General features: G+C 39.7%; 1 protein-coding gene across 4 annotated transcripts in view; it reads right to left on the bottom strand.

Annotated features, from left to right (window-relative positions):
* The window catches only part of ZNF800 (zinc finger protein 800), a 55,907-nt gene extending 40,701 nt beyond the window's left edge, over window positions 1-15,206 (bottom strand). For 2 of the 4 annotated variants that reach the window (XM_068400376.1, XM_068400377.1), the window contains exons 1-5: window positions 15,119-15,206; window positions 14,328-14,438; window positions 11,991-12,086; window positions 8,202-8,345; window positions 3,311-5,054 (exon numbers count right to left, since the gene is read on the bottom strand). In XM_068400376.1, coding sequence (XP_068256477.1) covers window positions 3,311-5,054; window positions 8,202-8,345; window positions 11,991-12,086; window positions 14,328-14,388 — 2,045 coding nt within the window. In that variant the 5' untranslated portion in view covers window positions 14,389-14,438; window positions 15,119-15,206. Of the gene's footprint in view, window positions 1-3,240; window positions 5,055-8,201; window positions 8,346-11,990; window positions 12,087-14,327; window positions 14,439-15,118 lie in introns of those variants that run through there. The other 2 variants (XM_068400374.1, XM_068400375.1) reach the window with 2 other exon arrangements.
* Window positions 15,207-20,051: the final 4,845 nt, after the last annotated feature.

Raw genomic sequence — 20,051 nt, 5'->3', positions numbered from 1 at the left:
TTTGCAATGCAAAACTAGGTAACTCTATTTTCTCTTTACAAAAACAAGCATAGCCTATCTCCTTCAATATTAACATGCACTTCCATTTTAAAAGGATAATAAAAACAAGCTTTCCTCAGTTAAGGAAGAGATATCTTTACAAGGAACAAAAAGCCAGTATCAACAGTGTTTTCTAAAAATACAGCAAGTGTCAACCATCAGTGTGGAGAAGTGTTCACTCCACAAGTGACAAACTTTTAATAACAAAAAACCCCATTTATTATAACAGAATATTACCAGCAACTAGCCTCAGTGATCAAAGAGTAAAACTTCACAAAAATGCAAACACTGTAGTTTCTGATTGTGGAGGAATAGATATTCCAGGTCTATAAACATGACATCTTTTTGTTTATGCACACTTAAAAGTGATTTCCAGTCTGCTTTATTTTCCATCAAATACAGTACATTTATCCAAACAAAAGCATGTACATTCAATATAGAACATTTTGAGCAACAGCTACAGTCCAGTTCCCATTCACAGTATTTTTAGTGCAATGCACTAACAGGGCCAAATATTTCTCTATCCATAAAAGTATTTTTACTCCTGATCTTCTGATCAACATTTTTAGATATATTTTATACAAAAAGTATATATGAACATGAGGCACCTCCCTAAGTAAGGGAGTGAACCTGTATAAAAAACATGGTATTTCTTCTGATGTACTATACCTTTCAAATTGTAGCAATTTGACACAAATCACTAAACAAAGTATTTTCTAAAAAGTAAAAAAAAAAAAAACACAAAACAAAACAAAAAAATCCCAAACCACTGACACACGAAACCTGCCAAGAATTTCATAATGGTAGGCATGAGACTGTTTTACTACAATCTTGATTAAAAGGTTAAAAAAAGGTATCTAAAACATTTTCCAAATTATACAAAGTCAAGTGCTACCTATAGTGGTCATTCATTATCTTGAGAGAAAAATATTCTGAGCTTCTCCCACACTATCCTCCCTTTTTATTAATATTTAATGACATAAGCTAAAATTATAAGTGGTTGTGCACAGATTGTCTGTCTATAATACATCAGCAAATATTCACTACCTTCTTATTAACATTAGTGTGTTGATCTTTCAAAAAATAAACTGAAAAAATAAACTGCAACTATCATTAAAGTGCTTGTGTATAATTTTTTAAAAAAAAATAAAGAATAGAGGAATGTGGATATTCTTGTAAACTTCCTAGATGTTTACAAAGTTTTCCTATGAACGACATATGGAAACAAAATGGAGATCTTTGAAGCAACTTCAGTACAGTGAAATTCACAATGTCCCAGAACTGGGAAATTAGTCAATATGAACAAACTGATGTTATGGCAAATACTAAAAATTAGTACAATTCAGCCAATATACACTACATTGTTTGCTCTTATACATTCATTCATAATAAATTTAAAACAGTATACAACACATTTGCCGAAGTAGGATATCACAAAAAAGTTAGAGCTGTTCAGCAACTAGCACTACCAGGGAAGACCAGTATGCACAATGAGCTCTCTGAAGATGATTTCCTAAATGAGGAACAAAAATCTTCTTCCAAAGCTGCTGTTCATTAACTTGCCTCTGCACTTTTTTTAATTTCAGAAAGTTCATCCTATACTGTGTCAAACCTCAACTGCATAGAGATAACTGCTAATTTAGAAGTACGTGCATTTCAACTACTTCAGTGTTTTGGGAGGAGGCACTGTCCTACAAGCAGTCAGAATGGTTATTAATTTAGTAAGAAAACAACAGCTTATGAAAAGATTGAAAAGATTTCCTCCTTATAGTACCATTATCAAGGTATTATCAGTTCCAACAACAAACTAAAGTCTTTTTCATTCAAATGAACTCCAAACTTTCCGAACATCACTTGAACCTATCTGAGGAGAAACGGGAATAAATTAATACTTTGAGTTTACCCATATAATTCTGTTTTAAATTGCACAACATAAATAATTTATAAGTCTAAATTTTTAATTCTTGATCAAAACGTAGAAGTCTCTCCTCCTCTTAAATTCAGCACAATTCAGGGTCCAGTTCAGTTAATTTTTGAAGTTCCATCCCACTTAGCCAGGATTTGTTACAAAGTCACAAAAGCATCAGATTACAATTTAACATAGCTGGGTGACAATTCACTAAGAAAGCTGAACTCAAATCAAATTACTTCCTGGGAAACAGCATTTCAGAGTTGAAATACAGAACAAGGCACATATACTTGGTTTTCTTTTCACCAAATACGCTAAAAAGGTAATTCTGAACAAGGATGTTAAAAACTCTTAGAGGTATCACTACCGTCTCTCTTCATTATAATTTTTTGTACAATCCCCCAACCTTCAGGCATCAGTCAGTAATTCTGAAATACAAACTGACCGCATACATACATTATTTCATTTTTTAAAAGGTGCTTTTAAAAACCGCCATCTTTAACATGAAGGCTATGGAAAACTGAGAAACTACAAATACAACCCCTCCAAGTGTAAAAAAATTCCCAGAGTACCATATAAGCAGAATTTTAGAAAATTCTTAGCCAGACTTCTACACATATTTAGGCTGAAAACAAAAAATCTTGAAGAGACTCGAACAGCTTAAAAAAAAAAAATGACGAGAAATCTCCAAACCCATGCTTACATAAATAAGCATTAAAAGAATCAAAACCTAAATCTGATGATTTTAAAGGTCTTTGTAGGCACCTAACTCACACTGATTTTAAATCAAAGCAATTAAGCATCCAAATTACATTCCAAAAAACTGTTCTATGTCCTTTTGTTGACAGGGCATAGGCAACACACTAAAATTAAAAAAAAAAAAAAAAAGCACCCATGATAATTCCAGTAATTTCATAGAGATTTTTGCTGTCAACAGCTTTTACTGTAGTACCTTCAGTACTTCTTCAACTGGGTCACAGAGAGGTTAATTAACAGGTTAAATTATTCAAACCAAACAAAAGCATTGCTAATTTTTAAAACTTACTATTTTAGAAATGTTCTTATATTAATTGATTACAATAGATGCCTTAAGACAATTTAAAGCGTTGACTTAGTACAATCTATCTTCTATTCCAACTTCCTACAATGACAAATTTAGAAATTAACTCTTTTCCAAAACACTAAAAACAAAACTTAATAAACAAATTTGACATCTACCTTAGTATTTAAGCCACTAAACCATAAAATCAATGGAAAAACACGTTTTCGGCGATAAATCAACAACAGCAAATGAAAGGCAGTGGGGTTTTTTTGTTGCTTAAAAAAAAAAAAAAAAGACAAAATACTTTTTTTTTTTCTCACCAGACAACAGCTTTAGATCTTGTACTTCTGCCTTTGGTTTTATTTTCTTCAGGTGAATGAGATACATTTGCTTTGTGGGTTTTCTTATGATGTTCTAGAAAAGCTTTTCTGGCAAACGCTTTTCCACATTTATTGCATCGGTGCAGAGAAAAGTTTTTTGTTACTTTTACTTCAATGCCAACATCAGCTCCTTCATACTTTTTACTGGGAGAATTAGAGGTGACATCCTGTTTTGAACCAATCTGTTTTGTTTCATCCCTCTGAGGGCCTCTTTTTGTCACCTTATTTAGAACAAGATCAATTGGCTTTTTTATTGCTCTAATTTCTAAACTTGCAGTTATTTTCCCAAGGTAGCGTGGTGACTTTTTATGAACTACAGTTATATGCCTTATCACATCACGCTTGCGACGTGTTTCGTAAGAGCAGAGTGGACACCTGTAGTATTTAACATAAATGTTATTTCCATCTGTGTGTAATTCAATGTGTTTTGTCAAGTTCTGTTTAGAAGTAAATTGGCGTTTACAGAGTTTACAGTAAAGCTGCTTGAAGTCAAAGCCAGCTGAAAGTTTTGGCTTCCTGATTTTTTGCTGGCCACCTGCAGCAGATGCATTGGTTGATTTAGATGTTGATTTAGTGGTTGATTTAGAGGTTGATTTAGGGTTTTCAGGGTCCTGTTTAACTTTATTTTTCTGTGCTGATGGTGTGCTCTTTTTCTCATTTGAATGATTTGTTCCCTTTAATTCATTCTGTGGAGAAAGGGCAATGGAAGGGGGTGAAGGTTCTACAGAATCTGCTGGTTCAACTTTTACTTTTATTTCTGTGCCATTGGCTGTATTGTTGGGTCCTTTCTCTCTTTTAGAGTTCTTTCCAGAAAGAGTTATCTTGTGAACAATTTGCATGTGTCTTTTCAGCATTATTTGTGAACTATATTTTCTCTTGCACAGAAGGCATTTGCATGCAGTTAAATTGTATTCAGCCTTTGAAGACGACTTTTGTTTTCGGGTCTTAAAAGATTTTTTAGCAGAAACTGTATCCAAGAACAAAGGTTGCCCAGGCTTTGTAGCTATATCAGGAGTAATGGAATCCCTTCTTAATCCTCTATGAACTTCATCAAAATGCCTCCTTACGTTGGCTTTTGTAGCAAATGATTTATAACATACAGGACAACTTCTACCTAATGTTACAAGAACATTCTTATTTCGTCCTTTCATGGAGCACTGATGTGGTTTCTTCTTTGTTTCTATGTACTTCTTTAGCTCTTCCATCTTCTTTTTGTGCACTTTTCGAATGTGCCGGCGTACACTGCGTCTGGAATGAAATTCTTTCCTACAAAGGCAACATATCAACTGGTGGCCAAAATCAGAATTATCCTGAGAGTCCAACTCTGAATTTACTGCTGGAGGCTGTTCTTCAGGAGTAGGTATCACCTTGTTTGTAACAGGATCAGCAGGAGGTAATTCTACAGTCTCCCCAGCTGGGGCTGGGGCTGGAGCTGAAACTGAAACAGTCTTAGGTTGCTCAGTGCTGGGTTCCTGTATCTGTACTGGAGTTTGATCAGGGGTATTACTACTTTCTGTGTTCTCATCTGGGCTATCAGTCCTTGATACATATTGAAATACAGCATTCTGATTAGTTTCTATAGGTTCCAATTTAATTACATATTCTTGCTTATCTACCCTTGGATAGATTGCTTCCAGGAGGTCATTTATGGCTTGACTCTGTTTATCATTTATATCTGGGAGGTCTGTGAAAAGAGGAAAAGGTATTTTTTAATGATCTGGTAATTTCAAACTATTTAAATGTCAAAGTATCTTTTAACCACTGTGTCACTTTGGTCATCAAATTTGCACAAATCCTCTATTTGTACTATTTTTCTGACCATTTATACTTAGGGGCTTTGAGTAACCATTTTTATCACATCAGTACAAGTGACTTCTTTATTAAAAGCCAACATTGGAAGTGCACCATTCTAGTATGCTAATGCGAAAGCCACCTAAACTAAAAATTAGTTTGCCTGGAATTAATCTGTTCTTCAAAAATCTGTATCAATTGCAAAAATAATGGCGTAAGACTCAGCTTGTTCTGCAGGTATGCAACTAAGCCTGAAGTATCATTAGAAACAGATTTTCCTACTGCTGGAAACAGGCATTCTCAATAAAGGAACCTATTTCTGGAAATTAGCTCTTCTCTGTGAATTCTTAACAGTCATTCAGAAAGAATGAAACATCTGTGTAACCTGAGCACTATATGAAGGTATAAGCAGATAAGAGAGAACTTTACTTCTGGGGCAGGGAAAGCTTTTAGTAATACCACAGCAGTTAACAGGCTCAGCGATATAGTAAGATAGTAAATGTTAAAGGACAGAAAAATTCTGTATTATTCAGGGGGAAAAAAAAATTTACTAATTTCTCAAAACAATAAAAACTCACCCAAAGAAGTTATTTTAAGAAAGAGTAACTTCACTGAGGTTCACCAAAGGTTCATCCTGTGTTCTGCCCTGATGAGTTGGAGCAGACTTAAAAAGCAAGAAGGATACAGGGATTCTCCCTGTTTGTCTGATGCCAGTAAACTTCTCAAGCTGAAGCTTGCCTTTAAAGTACTGTTTTAACACAGCTAGTTTCCAAAAAGTTTATTCAAATGCTTTTGAAGCATTTATATTCTTGGCTAACACAATGTTAAGCAGTGCTTTTTTGTTTGTTTTACCAGAAATACTGATAATTCTGTCTGGCAATTTTGCTAGATACCCCACAGTTTTTATATTATGAAAAAAAAACGAATGTTTGTTTGTTTGTTTGTTTTGTTTTGGAACAGGCTTCCCAGGGAGGGTGTGGAGTCTCCTTCTCTGGAGATATTCAAAACTCACCTGGACGTGTCCCTGTGCAATGTGCTCTAAGGGAACCTGCTTTGGCAGGGGGTTGGACTAGATGATCTCCAGGGTTAGGGTTAGTCCTTTCCAACCCTAACCATTCTGTGATTCTGTGATTGCTCCCATTTACCTTCATGTCATTCATGATTTTACAGGCCTCAGTAATATCCTGTTTTTAAATGCCGGATTAGTTCAGTGATCTAGTTCCCAGCACAATATGCTAAGCATCTGCACTGGCATAACTAAGAAACTACAGCAAAAAGGTGAGGCACTTTTCAAAATTATCCACAGTAATTTGAAGATGTGATTCCTGGTAACAGCTAATTAAAAACCCACACGTAGTCAGGGTTGTTCCTTCCACAATTCCAGGAATACATTAAAAGAATGTCAGTACAAGAAATATGCTGTTTTATTGCTCAGAACGCATCTTTTAACACTGAATTTTTAACACCTTTGTCAGTCAAACGGGATTACCTATACAATTTTTTATCAAGGGTAAAGAGTCCTTCCTATTTATAGCACCTTTTCAGACCATTTAATGATTACACTAACAAAATACATCTCAAAAAAGTCATCAGCCAATAGTCTTTGAAATTTTTCACCATGGGGATGCTGAACTTTTATTCCTACCTCTTGTTCAATATCTTTTAATTTTATTTATGGAAAAACTCCTACTTTATTCAATAATCGCCATACTCTATTTTATATAAAACATAAGTATTTATATAGTTTTATTCAGAGCATGTAGTAATACTCTCTTCATTTGCACCCCTCCTAGTGAACAGTGAACTATGAAAGCTAACCAGCCAATGAAATGAAGGCTAGAATGTCAGGAGATGGACGGGAAGTCTTTACTCACGGTATTCTTACTTTGCTTAGAAACTTTTGCATCTAAGTCAGACGCACTTCTAACCTTGTTTTGAAAATACAACTCATCTCTTTTCACAGAGCAGCTCTGTGACACTCTGCAACTGGCCAAGCACACTCGTTTAAGGAAGGTGACAGTACTAGTCGTTTCACCTTCTCCTTCACGACACTAGCTGACACAATGTGGGAAAAGATTCGCCTATGTAAATCTCTGTTGGTTCCTAATTTTTAAAATATTGAGGCAGGAAGGCAATTAATCAGGAAAGAAAAATACTCATTGCACCTATGTTGATCTAGTCAAGAAATCAAGATAATTAGAAAGCTTTACAAAACATTTTTGAATGCTGGTACATTTACAAATTATTCAGCTTTACACAGATCAACCAAAAGTTATCACTGGAATGAGACTTCAATAATTTATTTTTCCATAAGAATATACTTTATTTTTCCTCATCATTTAAGTTACTTTCTTTTAATAATAAAGTTTAATTTCTACAGCAACGGTGGTGAGCTAGGTATGAACACATAGAGTATCTTAAAGCAGCATAAGGTGAGGTGAGGTGGTATGAAAGAGATAGTATTACTGAAGCACAGGTCCTTAAAGCAAAGGGTGAACTTAGTCTGTCTTTCATAACAAGTAAGACTGAAGGATTGCGTTCATGACACTAAGCACTTCCCAAGTACAGGAGAAAATTATGGATATTGATCGCAGTCACTTTACAGGATCCAGCTGAAGTCCACCAGAGCTATGCTGATCTAAAACTGAGAAGCCTTGTTAGATCCACACTTCTCTATGAGATTCATTTCCCAGTCCTTTGGCACACTTTTCAGTATCTTTCACAGTAATGAGGGAAAGACAGGGAAGAAAAAGGGAAGAAGGAATAAAAAGTGTTACCAGTGACACTCTTCATAAAAGGTTGGACATATGAACTGGCTATCAAATTACGACACTGATATGGGTCTCAGTTGTTAATGCATATTAAGTCAGTGCTGTAGCTTCTTTACTGCCATAAAAGTGATCTACACACATTACTACTGAAATTTAATTCCACTTGTTTTTTTGCATTTTGTTTCCAGTGTGTTTGTGTAAATGGTACAGAAAGATAAGTTTCTCAACATCAGATAACTTTATTAAATATTTCAATTAGTAAGACTTACTATCATCCATCTGGAGACTTGGAGGACAATAAAACTTTTTATGAGTAATTAAATTTGGTAATCCTCTGAAGAGACTCCGGCACAATTTACACTCAAAAATGGTGTCCACATCTTTTAATAAGATATGTTTAAGTTGTTTAGTTCCTGTAATAAAAAAAAACATTACACTTAAGGAAGGTTTTCTGTTCATCTTTTAATTCACATCATCCCATGAAAGTAGAAACATTTTAAAACATGACAATTATAACAGTATTTCATCTTGTGTCAATGCTACTTCATTGCACTGTAAGTTTATGATACATACTCCAAGTTCCACTATGAAAACAAGCCTAGTTTGAAAAAAAAAAAGAAAAAGTCAAGGATTACGCACATTCCGGTTCATAGGGAAACGCAATGACTTACGATAAAGAGCTAACAGCTCACATTAGGAAAGAGTCCGTATTACAGTACCTGGTTGCTGCAATACAATTGTCCAACAGGAAAGAAGCACCTAGATCAGTTAAAAAAGCCTGCATTATTTGTTCTTTAAGCTTATCCAGCAGTGATAAGAAAGACATATACAGCTATTTCACGTAAAAATAGCACCCAGCAAGGCAAAAAACTACCGAGCATACAATGAAACAAAAAGAATAACGAACAGGTCAAGAAATGTTACTACATCTGTGTATCTGACCCAAGATCAAGATGATGATGCTTATAAGGCAAGAAAGTAGAACTGTAGACATATTTTCAGCCTGCTGAAAGGAAAATACATATAATTTAAGTCAGAAACTTTTCTATTAAAACATAGGCAGTGTGACAAAATGTGCAGGTTTTCCAGACTATTATAAATTGTATATTCAAAAAACCCTCACAAAGATACAGTTCAATCTAGCATTGTTGATGTATTCCAGCTCCTGCCTTGCTTAAACAACTAAAGGATTCAGAGTTTACGTTACACTTCAAACCCACTCCATTTCTTATCTCAATAAAACTATGAATGTAATGCCTACAACTAGCAACGGACTACTAAATGATGAATACTTACCCACTCCAAACTGGAAAGAAATACTAGCTAACCAAAATCAGCTAATTTCTCTATCTTGATTTTTTCTTATAGTGGAATACATCAGAATTAAACAAAATTAATCCAACAAGCAAAAATATAATTAAACTAGACTAAGAATAAATAATATCAGGCAACTATGAAACAGCATCAAGACAGTCTTCAAGCTGAAATATCAGTTCAAGGTTTCCTGTCATCACAGACACTTCTCTTAAGAATTCCTTTTAAAGATCAAACTCAGAGTCATGCTGCAGAATTATTTCCTAAACAAAACCCTTTCAAATATTAATAATTTTGTAACAACTCGTAGTTCTTCAATACAAATGGGCCTTACCAAGACAACTTTTTATTTCTTGGTCTAACAGTAGTACCACAAAATTTTTTACAACTGAGTTTTAGCAAAGCGCGTTGTCTTCTTCTTCAACAATTGCTTAAAATTGGGACTCAGACTTGACTATCTGAGGCTACCGTCCAGTTTCTGTCCCCTTCTACACCTTTCCTGAGCCACAGCCCTAGCCTATTGTCTTTTCCTCTCACTGCTCTTTCCTCACGTGTTACCAACCTCACCTTCATCTGACTTGCATTTTTACAAACAGACTACTGGACAAATATTTAGATTTAGTGAAAACTCCAAATTTAAAAATTGTACAAAGTTCCCCCAAAAGCAAGTTGTTTACTCAGATCTCACCAACCAACATTTGAGTTTCTGCACATAAAGCAAATCACTAACAAAAACCCAGCTGAACAAAACTGAAGATGCTCCATGTAGACAAAATTCCAATAAGTTACCAAACTGTAATTCAAACAAAAGGCCTCCAATTCGGTGATAGCACACAATAAACCAAAATTTGGGCATGCTGCTGGTGCATGCCCTAGCCACAAACCCCTCTCCGAAACAGAAAAAAATCATCTAATTCTCCACTATTTCCCAATAAAGGGACACACAAGTCCCTCATTCTCTCTCCTGTTATACTGATAGTTCAGTCTTTTTCCATTCAGGAACTGAAATGTTGCTGTCCAATACAAATTATTGGGCTTAAGACTTACTGGGTGAGATTTAAGGATTTATGACATACTGGAGGTCAGACTAGATGACACGTTAGTCACTCTGGCTTCAAACCTTCCTTATGCAACTATGAAGCTTTTCATTGGTGGGAATAGAACAAATAATTGGTCCTTTTGAATTAAACTGTAAACCTTTAGGGACTTCTGGAAACAGCAAATAAAACATCCACTGGTTTTGTGGACACAGCAGGCATAGAAAAAAATAAGTATCTCCTTATTCTTCATCAACTGCAGATTGTGGCAACGAGCAGTCAGTCTTCTGCCAGCATATGCTGCCTCCAGCTTACTGAAGCCTTCTCTATTTTGTAGCTACATCTAATCAGGGCAGGTGATAATTTGACAAATTCTGTTAACATTTGTAAATGTTGAAACCAGAATAGAGTCACAAGAAATCCGTACAGAACATTGGTTATTATAAATATTTCTCTGGCAGAAATACCAAAGTTTATGCCTTTAGCAAGCAATTTCATTTTTAGAAAAAAAATCCAGATTCAAATTCATCTGTTATTCTTAACGCTTTGGATGACAGGAGCTTCTGCTAAAACTGCTTGAATAACTATGGACAATACTCTGGGTTTAATATCTATTTCTTTACCACAAGAATCAAAAAGAGTTTCTTCCCATAATGAAGCGTTGGTTGTTCAAAACTAATCAGTAAAATCTTGGTCTAAGTCCTTTTGCCTTCTGTCCAGTTTCCCTGGTGCAGACGACTGAAGACAGCAAGGTAAACTATCAACTCAACGCATGCCAGTGAGGACAATATGGAAGCAGCCCAGAGACAGAGTACTTGCCACTAGTTCGTGCTATTCCAGTAGAGTTTCCATCAACCTGCTTCAAGCGAAAGAAGCCTGCCACGCATTTCTGAGGCCTTAGACAATCTCCAAACACACTTCTTATAAAAAAAAGTTTACTAATGACAACTCTCACATCCAGTTTTTCTTCTTGCAGTAAGTTGTTTAAATGCAACTGGAGAACATAAACCGACTATTGTGCCATTCTACAAGACTCAGCCCAGGCACACATCCCATTACATAGCAGCAATGATTCATACATGAAACATTTCATATATATAACAGCTCAACGTGGAAAAATCTAGAAACATGTAGATAGTAGCATTAAAGACATTGCTTTAATTTTTGTAATAACTGCTGTGTTTTTGCACCAAGGGTTGTGAAAATAAAATGTTTGGTTAGCCCTATCAGAAGCATAAAAACAGCTAGAAAACATTAAAGGTTTCAGTCATCTCTGCACGTTCACCCAAATGCTCAGTTGTTATTCTTAGCTTCACTGCAATTTATTGCAACTCCAGAAAACAACCAAGGAACAACTTAAAAGTCACATGATAAAGCAACTCTAAAAAGTGCAAGGTAAACACTAAGTTTTCTCATCATCTCAGGAGTTTTAGGATAAACCCATTAATAACAGCAGGAAGGATGACATAAAGCAGAACAACAAACTGATTTTTTATGTTTTTGAAATATGATTTTACAGCACGAGCTGTATCTTCATTATTTTATATGAAGACTCTTACTAAAAGAGCAAGCACCTAATACTAAAAATGTACAAATATTTTGCAAATATGTAGAAAGCCAGGTGCTGGTTTTCTTAAGTATACTAAATACACATAACTCTTACAAACAAGGTAATGAACTTCTTAAGACCCAGGCACAGTTTCATACCTGATCGAAAACACTCAATGATTTGTTGGATACCAGATTTTGATGTTTGCAGAGGCTGCTGTAATAACGGAGGATCACCAGGTTCCAACAGATGCACTGAAATATATAAAAGGATAATAAGCCATCAGAGAACACTTGGGTGATTTTTATTAAGTTGTGGATTTTCTGTGCATACAGTAAACTAGCTAAAAATAAAGGCCAAGACTACAGTAAAAATTGTCTTACTCAAAAATTTTCATCTACACTGAATCAAAAAACAGACAATAATGGGTTTTCCAGCCATGACACCTCTGATAGTTTGCCACCATTTTGATCATTTAAAGAAAATGTGTACTCAAAGCTATGTGTATCAAACACAAAAACATACAAAAACCAAACTGACTCATCAGAAATTTCCATCCATTAAAGAAATTCCCCAGAACAATCTACTTGATTCTCACTGTTCAAACCAAAACAGATGTACAAAAAAGCATCACCAAATACTGTACTTCACAGCATACTACGTGATCTCAATGCTGTCAGTACACACCTAAGCACTGAATCCAAATGTAAAGTTGCAATGATCAGAAAAAAAGCACAAGTATAACTAAGTTGTAGGTACCAAAAATAGCTATTATAACATTTTTAACCAATAAAACCACATTCAAGAAACACTTCTGGTTCAAGCAAACTGCTGAAGTAATATCTTATTTCTGAAGTTTCATTCCACATCACAATCTTTGTAAAATCTATTGAAACTAAAACATTTACTGGTCAGGATAATTACTAGTTATTCCAATATGCAGTATTTATGCATATGAAAATTAATAGCACTCCATTGCTGTATATGCACAAGGCAATTAAGCTTTGCCCAGGGGGAAAAACAAATTTAAATGAATAAAAGCACTTATTCAAGAATGTGTTTCAAAATCATTAGTTAGGTCTTCTTGTTAATTTCTCACTGACAAAGTAACAAGTTTTGTAGTTCATAAATCGGCTCCTGCCTTATCCATTTAATTTGATTTTTAACCCCATTGTAAGGTTTCCTTTTCTAAATGAAGCACTGAGCATCTCTAAGAAATTTAATAAAGAGCAGTAGAAGTATCGTATAAAACTATGTAGACATATTAAGTGCAAATAGATTAAACATATTTTGACAGGAAAGTTGTTTTAAAAGATGTAAGTTTATAAATAAATTCAAGCTGAAAAGAACATCAAAAAGAAAAGCTGTCTAAGAAAAGAATGATAGAATGAACACTCCACCCAACCACGCCGGCCCCATAAGATACTATTATATATACGAACACATAACAACCATTACAAATCAGCTAATCGTTTGGGGATCTCTAACACAATGACATATTGTATTCTACTAGCCTATACCCTATTCTTCAAAACAGTGTATTTTGGTTTCTATACTGCCTCTAATATGCATGTGCAACACCCACTGACATCAAGAGGGGTGACATACATGAAGCAGACACAACACATCGCTGTTACTTGCAAGGCAAGAAAAGTATTTTAGCTTTTTTAAAGCATTATAACAACTCAAAACCATTTCATCTTAAAACACAAAGAAATGTTTCTACTAGCTGAACAATACCTACTCTCAAATTACATTTAATTAAAGGAGCATTATCAAAGTTGCCAGGCTCACGTTTTCAACTATTACTTCCCCAAACTGATGCCTTTCTTTTCAAAACACAAGTGAAAGCATCCAAATAACAAACTCTACAACAAGGCAACACAAAAGGAACCAAATTTCCTTTTAGGCTACCAATTATAACAGTAGGCAGAACAACTACAAAAAAACCTAGCAAGTCGGCTGAACCTTCAAAGTGTGCATTACACTTTCCACCAGTGGCATCTTCCATGTCATACAGCAGTGGAATGCAAATACACATTTTAGGACTTCGGGGTTTTTTTCCTCCTCTGAAAATAAGATCTTTGAGTTCATCAGAGCTCACCAGAGCAGATGTAAAGTAAAAAAATAAACAGCAAACGCAGAGATTGCCAGAAACGTCATTCCACAAAAAAATTTGGAAGGTTACACTTTTTGGAAACAAAAAGGCCAGTTGTTCTACACAACTTCTTGCCTTCCTCCGCTCACTGCATACAATGTCTATGTGGCGGCTTGGGGATTATTACACACCCCGCAAGAACCGAGAAATTATCTTCCTGAAATAATTTTAACATGATAGTTCGAGGATATCAAAAAAACATTTCCAAACAAAATTCAGAAACTTTTTATACCCAAAACTGTCACTAATGGTGCACATTTGCAACATCACAACAGTTTCCATAAGCTTTTAACGAAGGAGATAAGTAAAACTGCCGAAGCATCGCACACCACAGTACCTGGTTCACAGCATCCATGGTGATGGTGGTCAGTCTGACAACACTTGTCCCTTAGAGGCATTTTCCGTGCGCACGACCTACTTTCCTTCTACATCCAGCAGCCCGTTTCTGCTAAAATAAGCAAAATTAACTGTCATCCCCCAAGCACAGGCGGCTCAGGCCAGCGCTAACCTCGCACACCCACTTCCCACAGCGGCCCCGCCGGAGCAGGCCGGGAGGCAGCGGCACCCTGCCCGCAGAGGAAAGTTTCCATTGTTTACAGCAGGTCTCACAACGCCCTCTGCAACGGCCGCCGCAGCGAGCCCGGCCGCGCCGCTCCGCTCCCTCCCGCCCGGCCCGCCTCACCACCCGCGCCTCGGCGGGCAGAGGAGAGCCCCCGGCCGCCGCCAGCCCAGCCGCCGTCCTCCCTGCCGAGCCGAGCCCAGCCGCCCGGCCCCGCGCCCCCTCAGCGGACGGCTCCCGCCGCGCCGCTCTCCCGCCGCCCCTCGCCGCGCTCCGTCCCCACCTCCCAGCCCTCCTCCGCGGGGGGCGTCCCTCAACTCCCGCAGGAGCGGGGGAAAGTGGCGCCCCCGACAAGCAGCGGCCGCAGCCCACGCGCCGCCGGGCCGGCGCCCCCCTCCGCGCTGCCGGAGCCACAGCCGGAGCCGGAGCCGCAGCCGCAGCCGGCCGCGCCCGCCGCCCCGCCACGCGCGAGCCCGGGTGGGGAGGGGCGAGCGGCCGGCAGGTGACAGCGAGCGCCAAACGCCGCCACCGGGAGCGGGAGAGCGCAGGCCACCGCGGGGGAGCCCTACCTGGGAGAGGACGGCCGGCTTCCCCCTCCCCGGGTAAAACTTTATTCTCCCCCGTCCCGCCAGAGCGGCGGCCGCTGACCCCGGAGCCGGATGGGCACGGGGGCAGGAAGTGACTGCAGCCCTGGCGGCGAGGGGCCGCGCAGTGCGCAGGCGCCTCGCCCGCCGCGCCCCGGTCCGCGCCGCACAGGTGCCGGGCGGCGGCACGCGGCGTGGCCGTGACGGGGCGCGCGGCGGCCGTGGGGCGGGGGGCGGCCGATGTGGCGCCGAGCTGCGGCGGGACGGCGCGGTGGGCGCCCCCGCGGCGAGGGAGTCGCCGGGGCGGCCCGAGACGGAGCGGGTCGCTGCAGGGCTTAACGGCCGCGCGGAGGGCGCGGCGGGAACCGGCGCCGTCCTGGTCGCAGTGGGGAGAAAGGCCGCCAGACTCCGCGCACGACGGGGATGTGCAGGGCTGCCCTGAGGGCACCGGTGCTCGGGCAGCCGTGGGAGCAGCCGCGGGAGCAGCCGCGGGAGCAGCCGCCATCACCTGAGGTGGCGTTTCTGCCCCGTCTCAGCCTGGTCTGCTTTATCGCAGTTTAAAAAAACACACGAACTGTTCTAGTAAATTCACCATGGGAAAGGGTAGATCAATGTTTTCAACAGCTGGAGGAAAAAATTCTTTTCTGAGAGGGAATTGTGTGATGTGTGTTCCCAATACCAGCGAGAGGATGTGGATGCACTGTAGAGAATGGCCCGGCAGCTGGTGCTTCCAGATAACGTTTCCACGGGGTGTCTGCTTAGTCCTACGCTCTCTTCATGCACTTCCCTTGGTAGCTTGGGTTGGTGAAAAGGTAATACTGGTTTTGCCAAAGGAGAGGATGCCAGTAAGCCTTCTTCCACTTGAGGAAAAGCTTCTGTCATTTAAGGAAAACCTTTTTGTAAGGAAATACAAGGAATAAGCATATCATTACCAAAAAAATGCTGAGTGGTGATACTAACACGGAAATGATCTGTTAAGCTTTGGCTTGTGATAGAATCACCTCTCTATGGAGAAGGGATTAATGGCTTCAGACAAAGTTGAAAGTCAAATGTCCATGTTAGAGTAAGATGTCTCACTAGCACTGTTTCTCAGATCAGACACAGAGTTTTTACCATCTCTGACTGTGGAAGACCCTCAGCCTGCAAAGAGCTGTGCTTTACTTGGGGAGCATAAGATTTGCTTGGGAACACTGCACTGAGAATAGTTTTTGCTTGCTTCTGAGATAAAGGAGCCGAGACCAGTTCACAGGGCTCTTTGAGGCATGTAACAAGTAAACATGTGTTGAAGGTCAGTTCTGAACACAGAGCTGAAAACAGGAATGGTTGTTGATGTTTTGAGCCCAGGACACTGTGGGCTCTTCCCAGGATGGGTGATGAGTGCTTAGCGTGTGAATGTTGATGTTATCTTGAACTGCCTAGTCTGGCTCCTGCATTGTAGCAGTTAAATAGAGTAGTAGCATAACAATAAAAAGCCTTAGGCCTTTCGGCTTCAGGCCCTTGCATCCTCGATCTCAGAGTCTGTGCCTTCTTTGCGGCCCGCCGCAAATGGCGCCCGAACAAGGTTGAAGATTAACGAAGAAGCGGCGGCGACTCTGATCGAAGGATTGTCAGGGGCTAGCGCGCGCCAGGACCGGAGAGTCCCCAGGACCTGAGAGTCCCCAGGATCGGAGAATCCCCAGGATCAGAGAATCCCCAGGACCGGAGAGTGAGTCCCCAGGACCGGAGAGTGAGTCCCCAGGACCGGAGAATCCCCAGGACCGGAGAATCCCCAGGACCGGAGAGTGCCCAGGACCGGAGAGTCCCCAGAATCAGTGAGTTCCGCGATCGCAATAAACATGGGACAGGCTAGTTCCCAAGAGCATAAGCTCTACACTGAGGTATTACAGCGTATATTACGCGAACAGGGCTATAAGGTCCAATTAGCGAAATTGGTGCAGTTATTAGTATGGATCAAAGACAACTGTACCTGGTTCCCTGTATCAGGGACTTACGATGCAAAGATTTGGGCGAAAGTGGGAGTAGAAATACAAAAACGGAACACGTTGCAGTCTGATATTCTAAAGGATTTAGAAGCAACGTGGAGGGTTGTTTTTATAGCACTCTCTGCACTCCAGCCTGCAGAGGAGTATTTGCAATCTCTGGCATCCACTCCTATTAACACCTTAGTGGATGTGAAGGAGCAACAGGAGCCTGTATATGAAACAGTCTCCGGAGAATCAGACGATCCTTACGATCTTGATTTCACAGATCCAGACATACAGTCCAATTTATACCCACCATTAACATCGGTTAAAGAAACGGCTGCGGCCGTCCCTTCGGCACGGGGGGTCTCGCAGCCGGCAGCGGCAGCGGCAGCGGCTACGGACGGAGCACAGTTAACACCAACAGCTCCTCTGTATCCTGCATCTGCCGAGCCACCTATTGGCTTTGCTGAAAAGGCATCAGAGTCTCATGTAACGAAATACAAAACGCTGGCAGAAAATTGTAGAGAGGAAGCTGCTCGTAAAGGAGATTTTGCCATGCTGACGGCGATGCCGGTAATCTATCGTCCAAATCATTCTCCTGAGTATCAATACCTTAGTTATGAAATGATTAAGGAAGTACGGGCCGCGGTGAGAGACTATGGTTTGCACAGTAACTATACTTCAAATTTAGTAACAGTCATTGGGGAATCCTATACTATGACACCACATGATTGGAAGTCACTTTTACGGATGATTTTAACACCTGCACAGTATTCAGTGTGGCTGGCAGAGTACCAGGAGGCTGTTTCTGCAGACACTTTGGAAAATAGGCAAGAATATTTGGGAATTAATCAGTATGAGACACCAGAGGTACAGGCACGGTTACCTCGGCAGCGTTTACAACAGATCTCTGCATTGGCTTTAAAGTGCCTGAAACGTGTTCCGGAGGCAGGGAAATGCCAGCCCTCTTTTGCGGCAGTCAGGCAAGGAGCTCAAGAACCCTATGTTACATTTATTGATCGTTTACCAACAGCACTGAGCAGGCAGATTGATGATGAAAATACAGTAGAAATGCTGTTATTACAATTGGCTTATGAAAATGCAAATGCAGATTGTCAAAGAATTTTGGGCCCTCTAAAAAACTCTTACAAAAGTATAGCAGAATTTATTAAAGCCTGTCAGAACGTGGGTTCTGAAGAGCATAAAGCTACTTTACTTGCAAGTGCCTTGGCTCAGCAACTCGTTGTGGGACGAGCAGAAATGAAATGTTTTGAGTGTAATCAAATGGGGCATATTAGAAAGAACTGCCCAAAGCCAACAGTAAAGAAAAAAGATGAGCAGAAAGGAAGGTTCTCCCACAGGGCATGATGAACAGTCCCACAATTTGTCAGTTAGTGGTCTCTGCTGCAATAGAGCCGACTCGAAGTATTTTTAAACAGTCTCTTATTTACCATTATATGGATGACATTCTCATTGCAGCTTTGACACAGACAGAACTGATGAAAACTGTAAATCATCTAAAAGACTCCTTACAACAATTTGGGCTTCATATTTCCCCAGAAAAAATACAAACAGAACCGCCCTGGAAGTATTTGGGATGGGTACTGTTTACCAGAACCTTACGGCCACAACAACTTCGTTTGGTAAACAATATCTCTACATTAAATGATTTGCAGCAACTACTAGGGACAATTAATTGGATTCGTCCTGTGCTGGGTATTTCTATTGAACAGTTAAGTACCCTGTTTAACACCTTGAAGGGGGATTCAGATTTAACTTCGCCTCGAATCCTTTCTGACAAAGCAAAACAGGAATTGGCATTGGTAATTCAAAAACTTACAGCTTCCCAAGCAGGACGTATAATCTTACACTTGCCTCTTCTATTTTTTGTGATTCACACGAAATTCCAGCCTTATGGGCTATTTGCTCAATTGACAGAATCACAGCAATTAGTTACCCTGGAATGGATTTTCTTATCACACACCTTTACAAAAACAATTACGACTCCTTTGGAGATGGTCATTATGGTGATTCAGAAAGGACGGTTCAGGACACAGCAGCTGACAGGTCGAGACCCTGACATTATTTACCTACCCTTTCATAAGGAAACGCACATTACTCTGATGAGGGACAGCCTTGAATTTCAGGCTGCTCTGGCTGATTATTTGAATGATATCCATTTTACTTTGCCACAGAATAAAATCTTGCAAGCCTTACTTTCCCTCTGTTTACAACCACAGAGAGTGATGGTGCCTCACCCTATACCAAATGCAAAAACGGTTTTTACAGACGGCTCAGGTAAAACAAAGAAGGCCGTAGTAGCCTGGAAAGAAAAAGCACAATGGCAACACACATCAGTTACTGTGGAAGCGTCCACTCAGATTGTTGAATTGTCTGCAATACATTTAGCTCTGACATTGTTTGCAAGCGAACCTATTAATATTGTATCAGATTCACTATATGCTGTTGGCGCTATTAACCGCTTAGAAGCTGCATTTATCAACGAAATTAGCAATAAAGAGCTGTATAAACTTTTCCTTGCTATTGCAACTCTGCTTCAGCAACGACAGCATCCTTGCTTTATTGTTCATATTAGGTCTCACGCTCGCTTGCCAGGACCTCTGGTAGAAGGGAATGCAGTAGCTGATAAGTACGCTGTTTTGCCCATAACATCATCCTCCCTTACTCAACGATTTCAACATGCACAATTATCTCACTCCTTTTTCCATCAAAATGCTCGCAGTTTACAGAAAGAATTTGCTCTCACAAAAACACAGGCTCATGATATTATTCGGGCATGTAACGATTGTCAACTATATAATACTGCAACTTATCATGATGATGTAAATGTCAGGGGACTGAAGGCTAATGAAATTTGGCAAACAGATGTTACACATTATCCACCTTTTGGCAGGCAAAAGTATGTTCATGTTACTGTGGATACTTTTTCTGGT

This window comes from Nyctibius grandis, chromosome 5 (genome assembly GCF_013368605.1).
Source record: "Nyctibius grandis isolate bNycGra1 chromosome 5, bNycGra1.pri, whole genome shotgun sequence".
Lineage (NCBI taxonomy): Eukaryota > Metazoa > Chordata > Aves > Nyctibiiformes > Nyctibiidae > Nyctibius > Nyctibius grandis.
The sequence above is the reverse complement of the archived record's forward strand: the minus strand, read 5'-3'. Positions and strand labels throughout refer to the sequence as shown.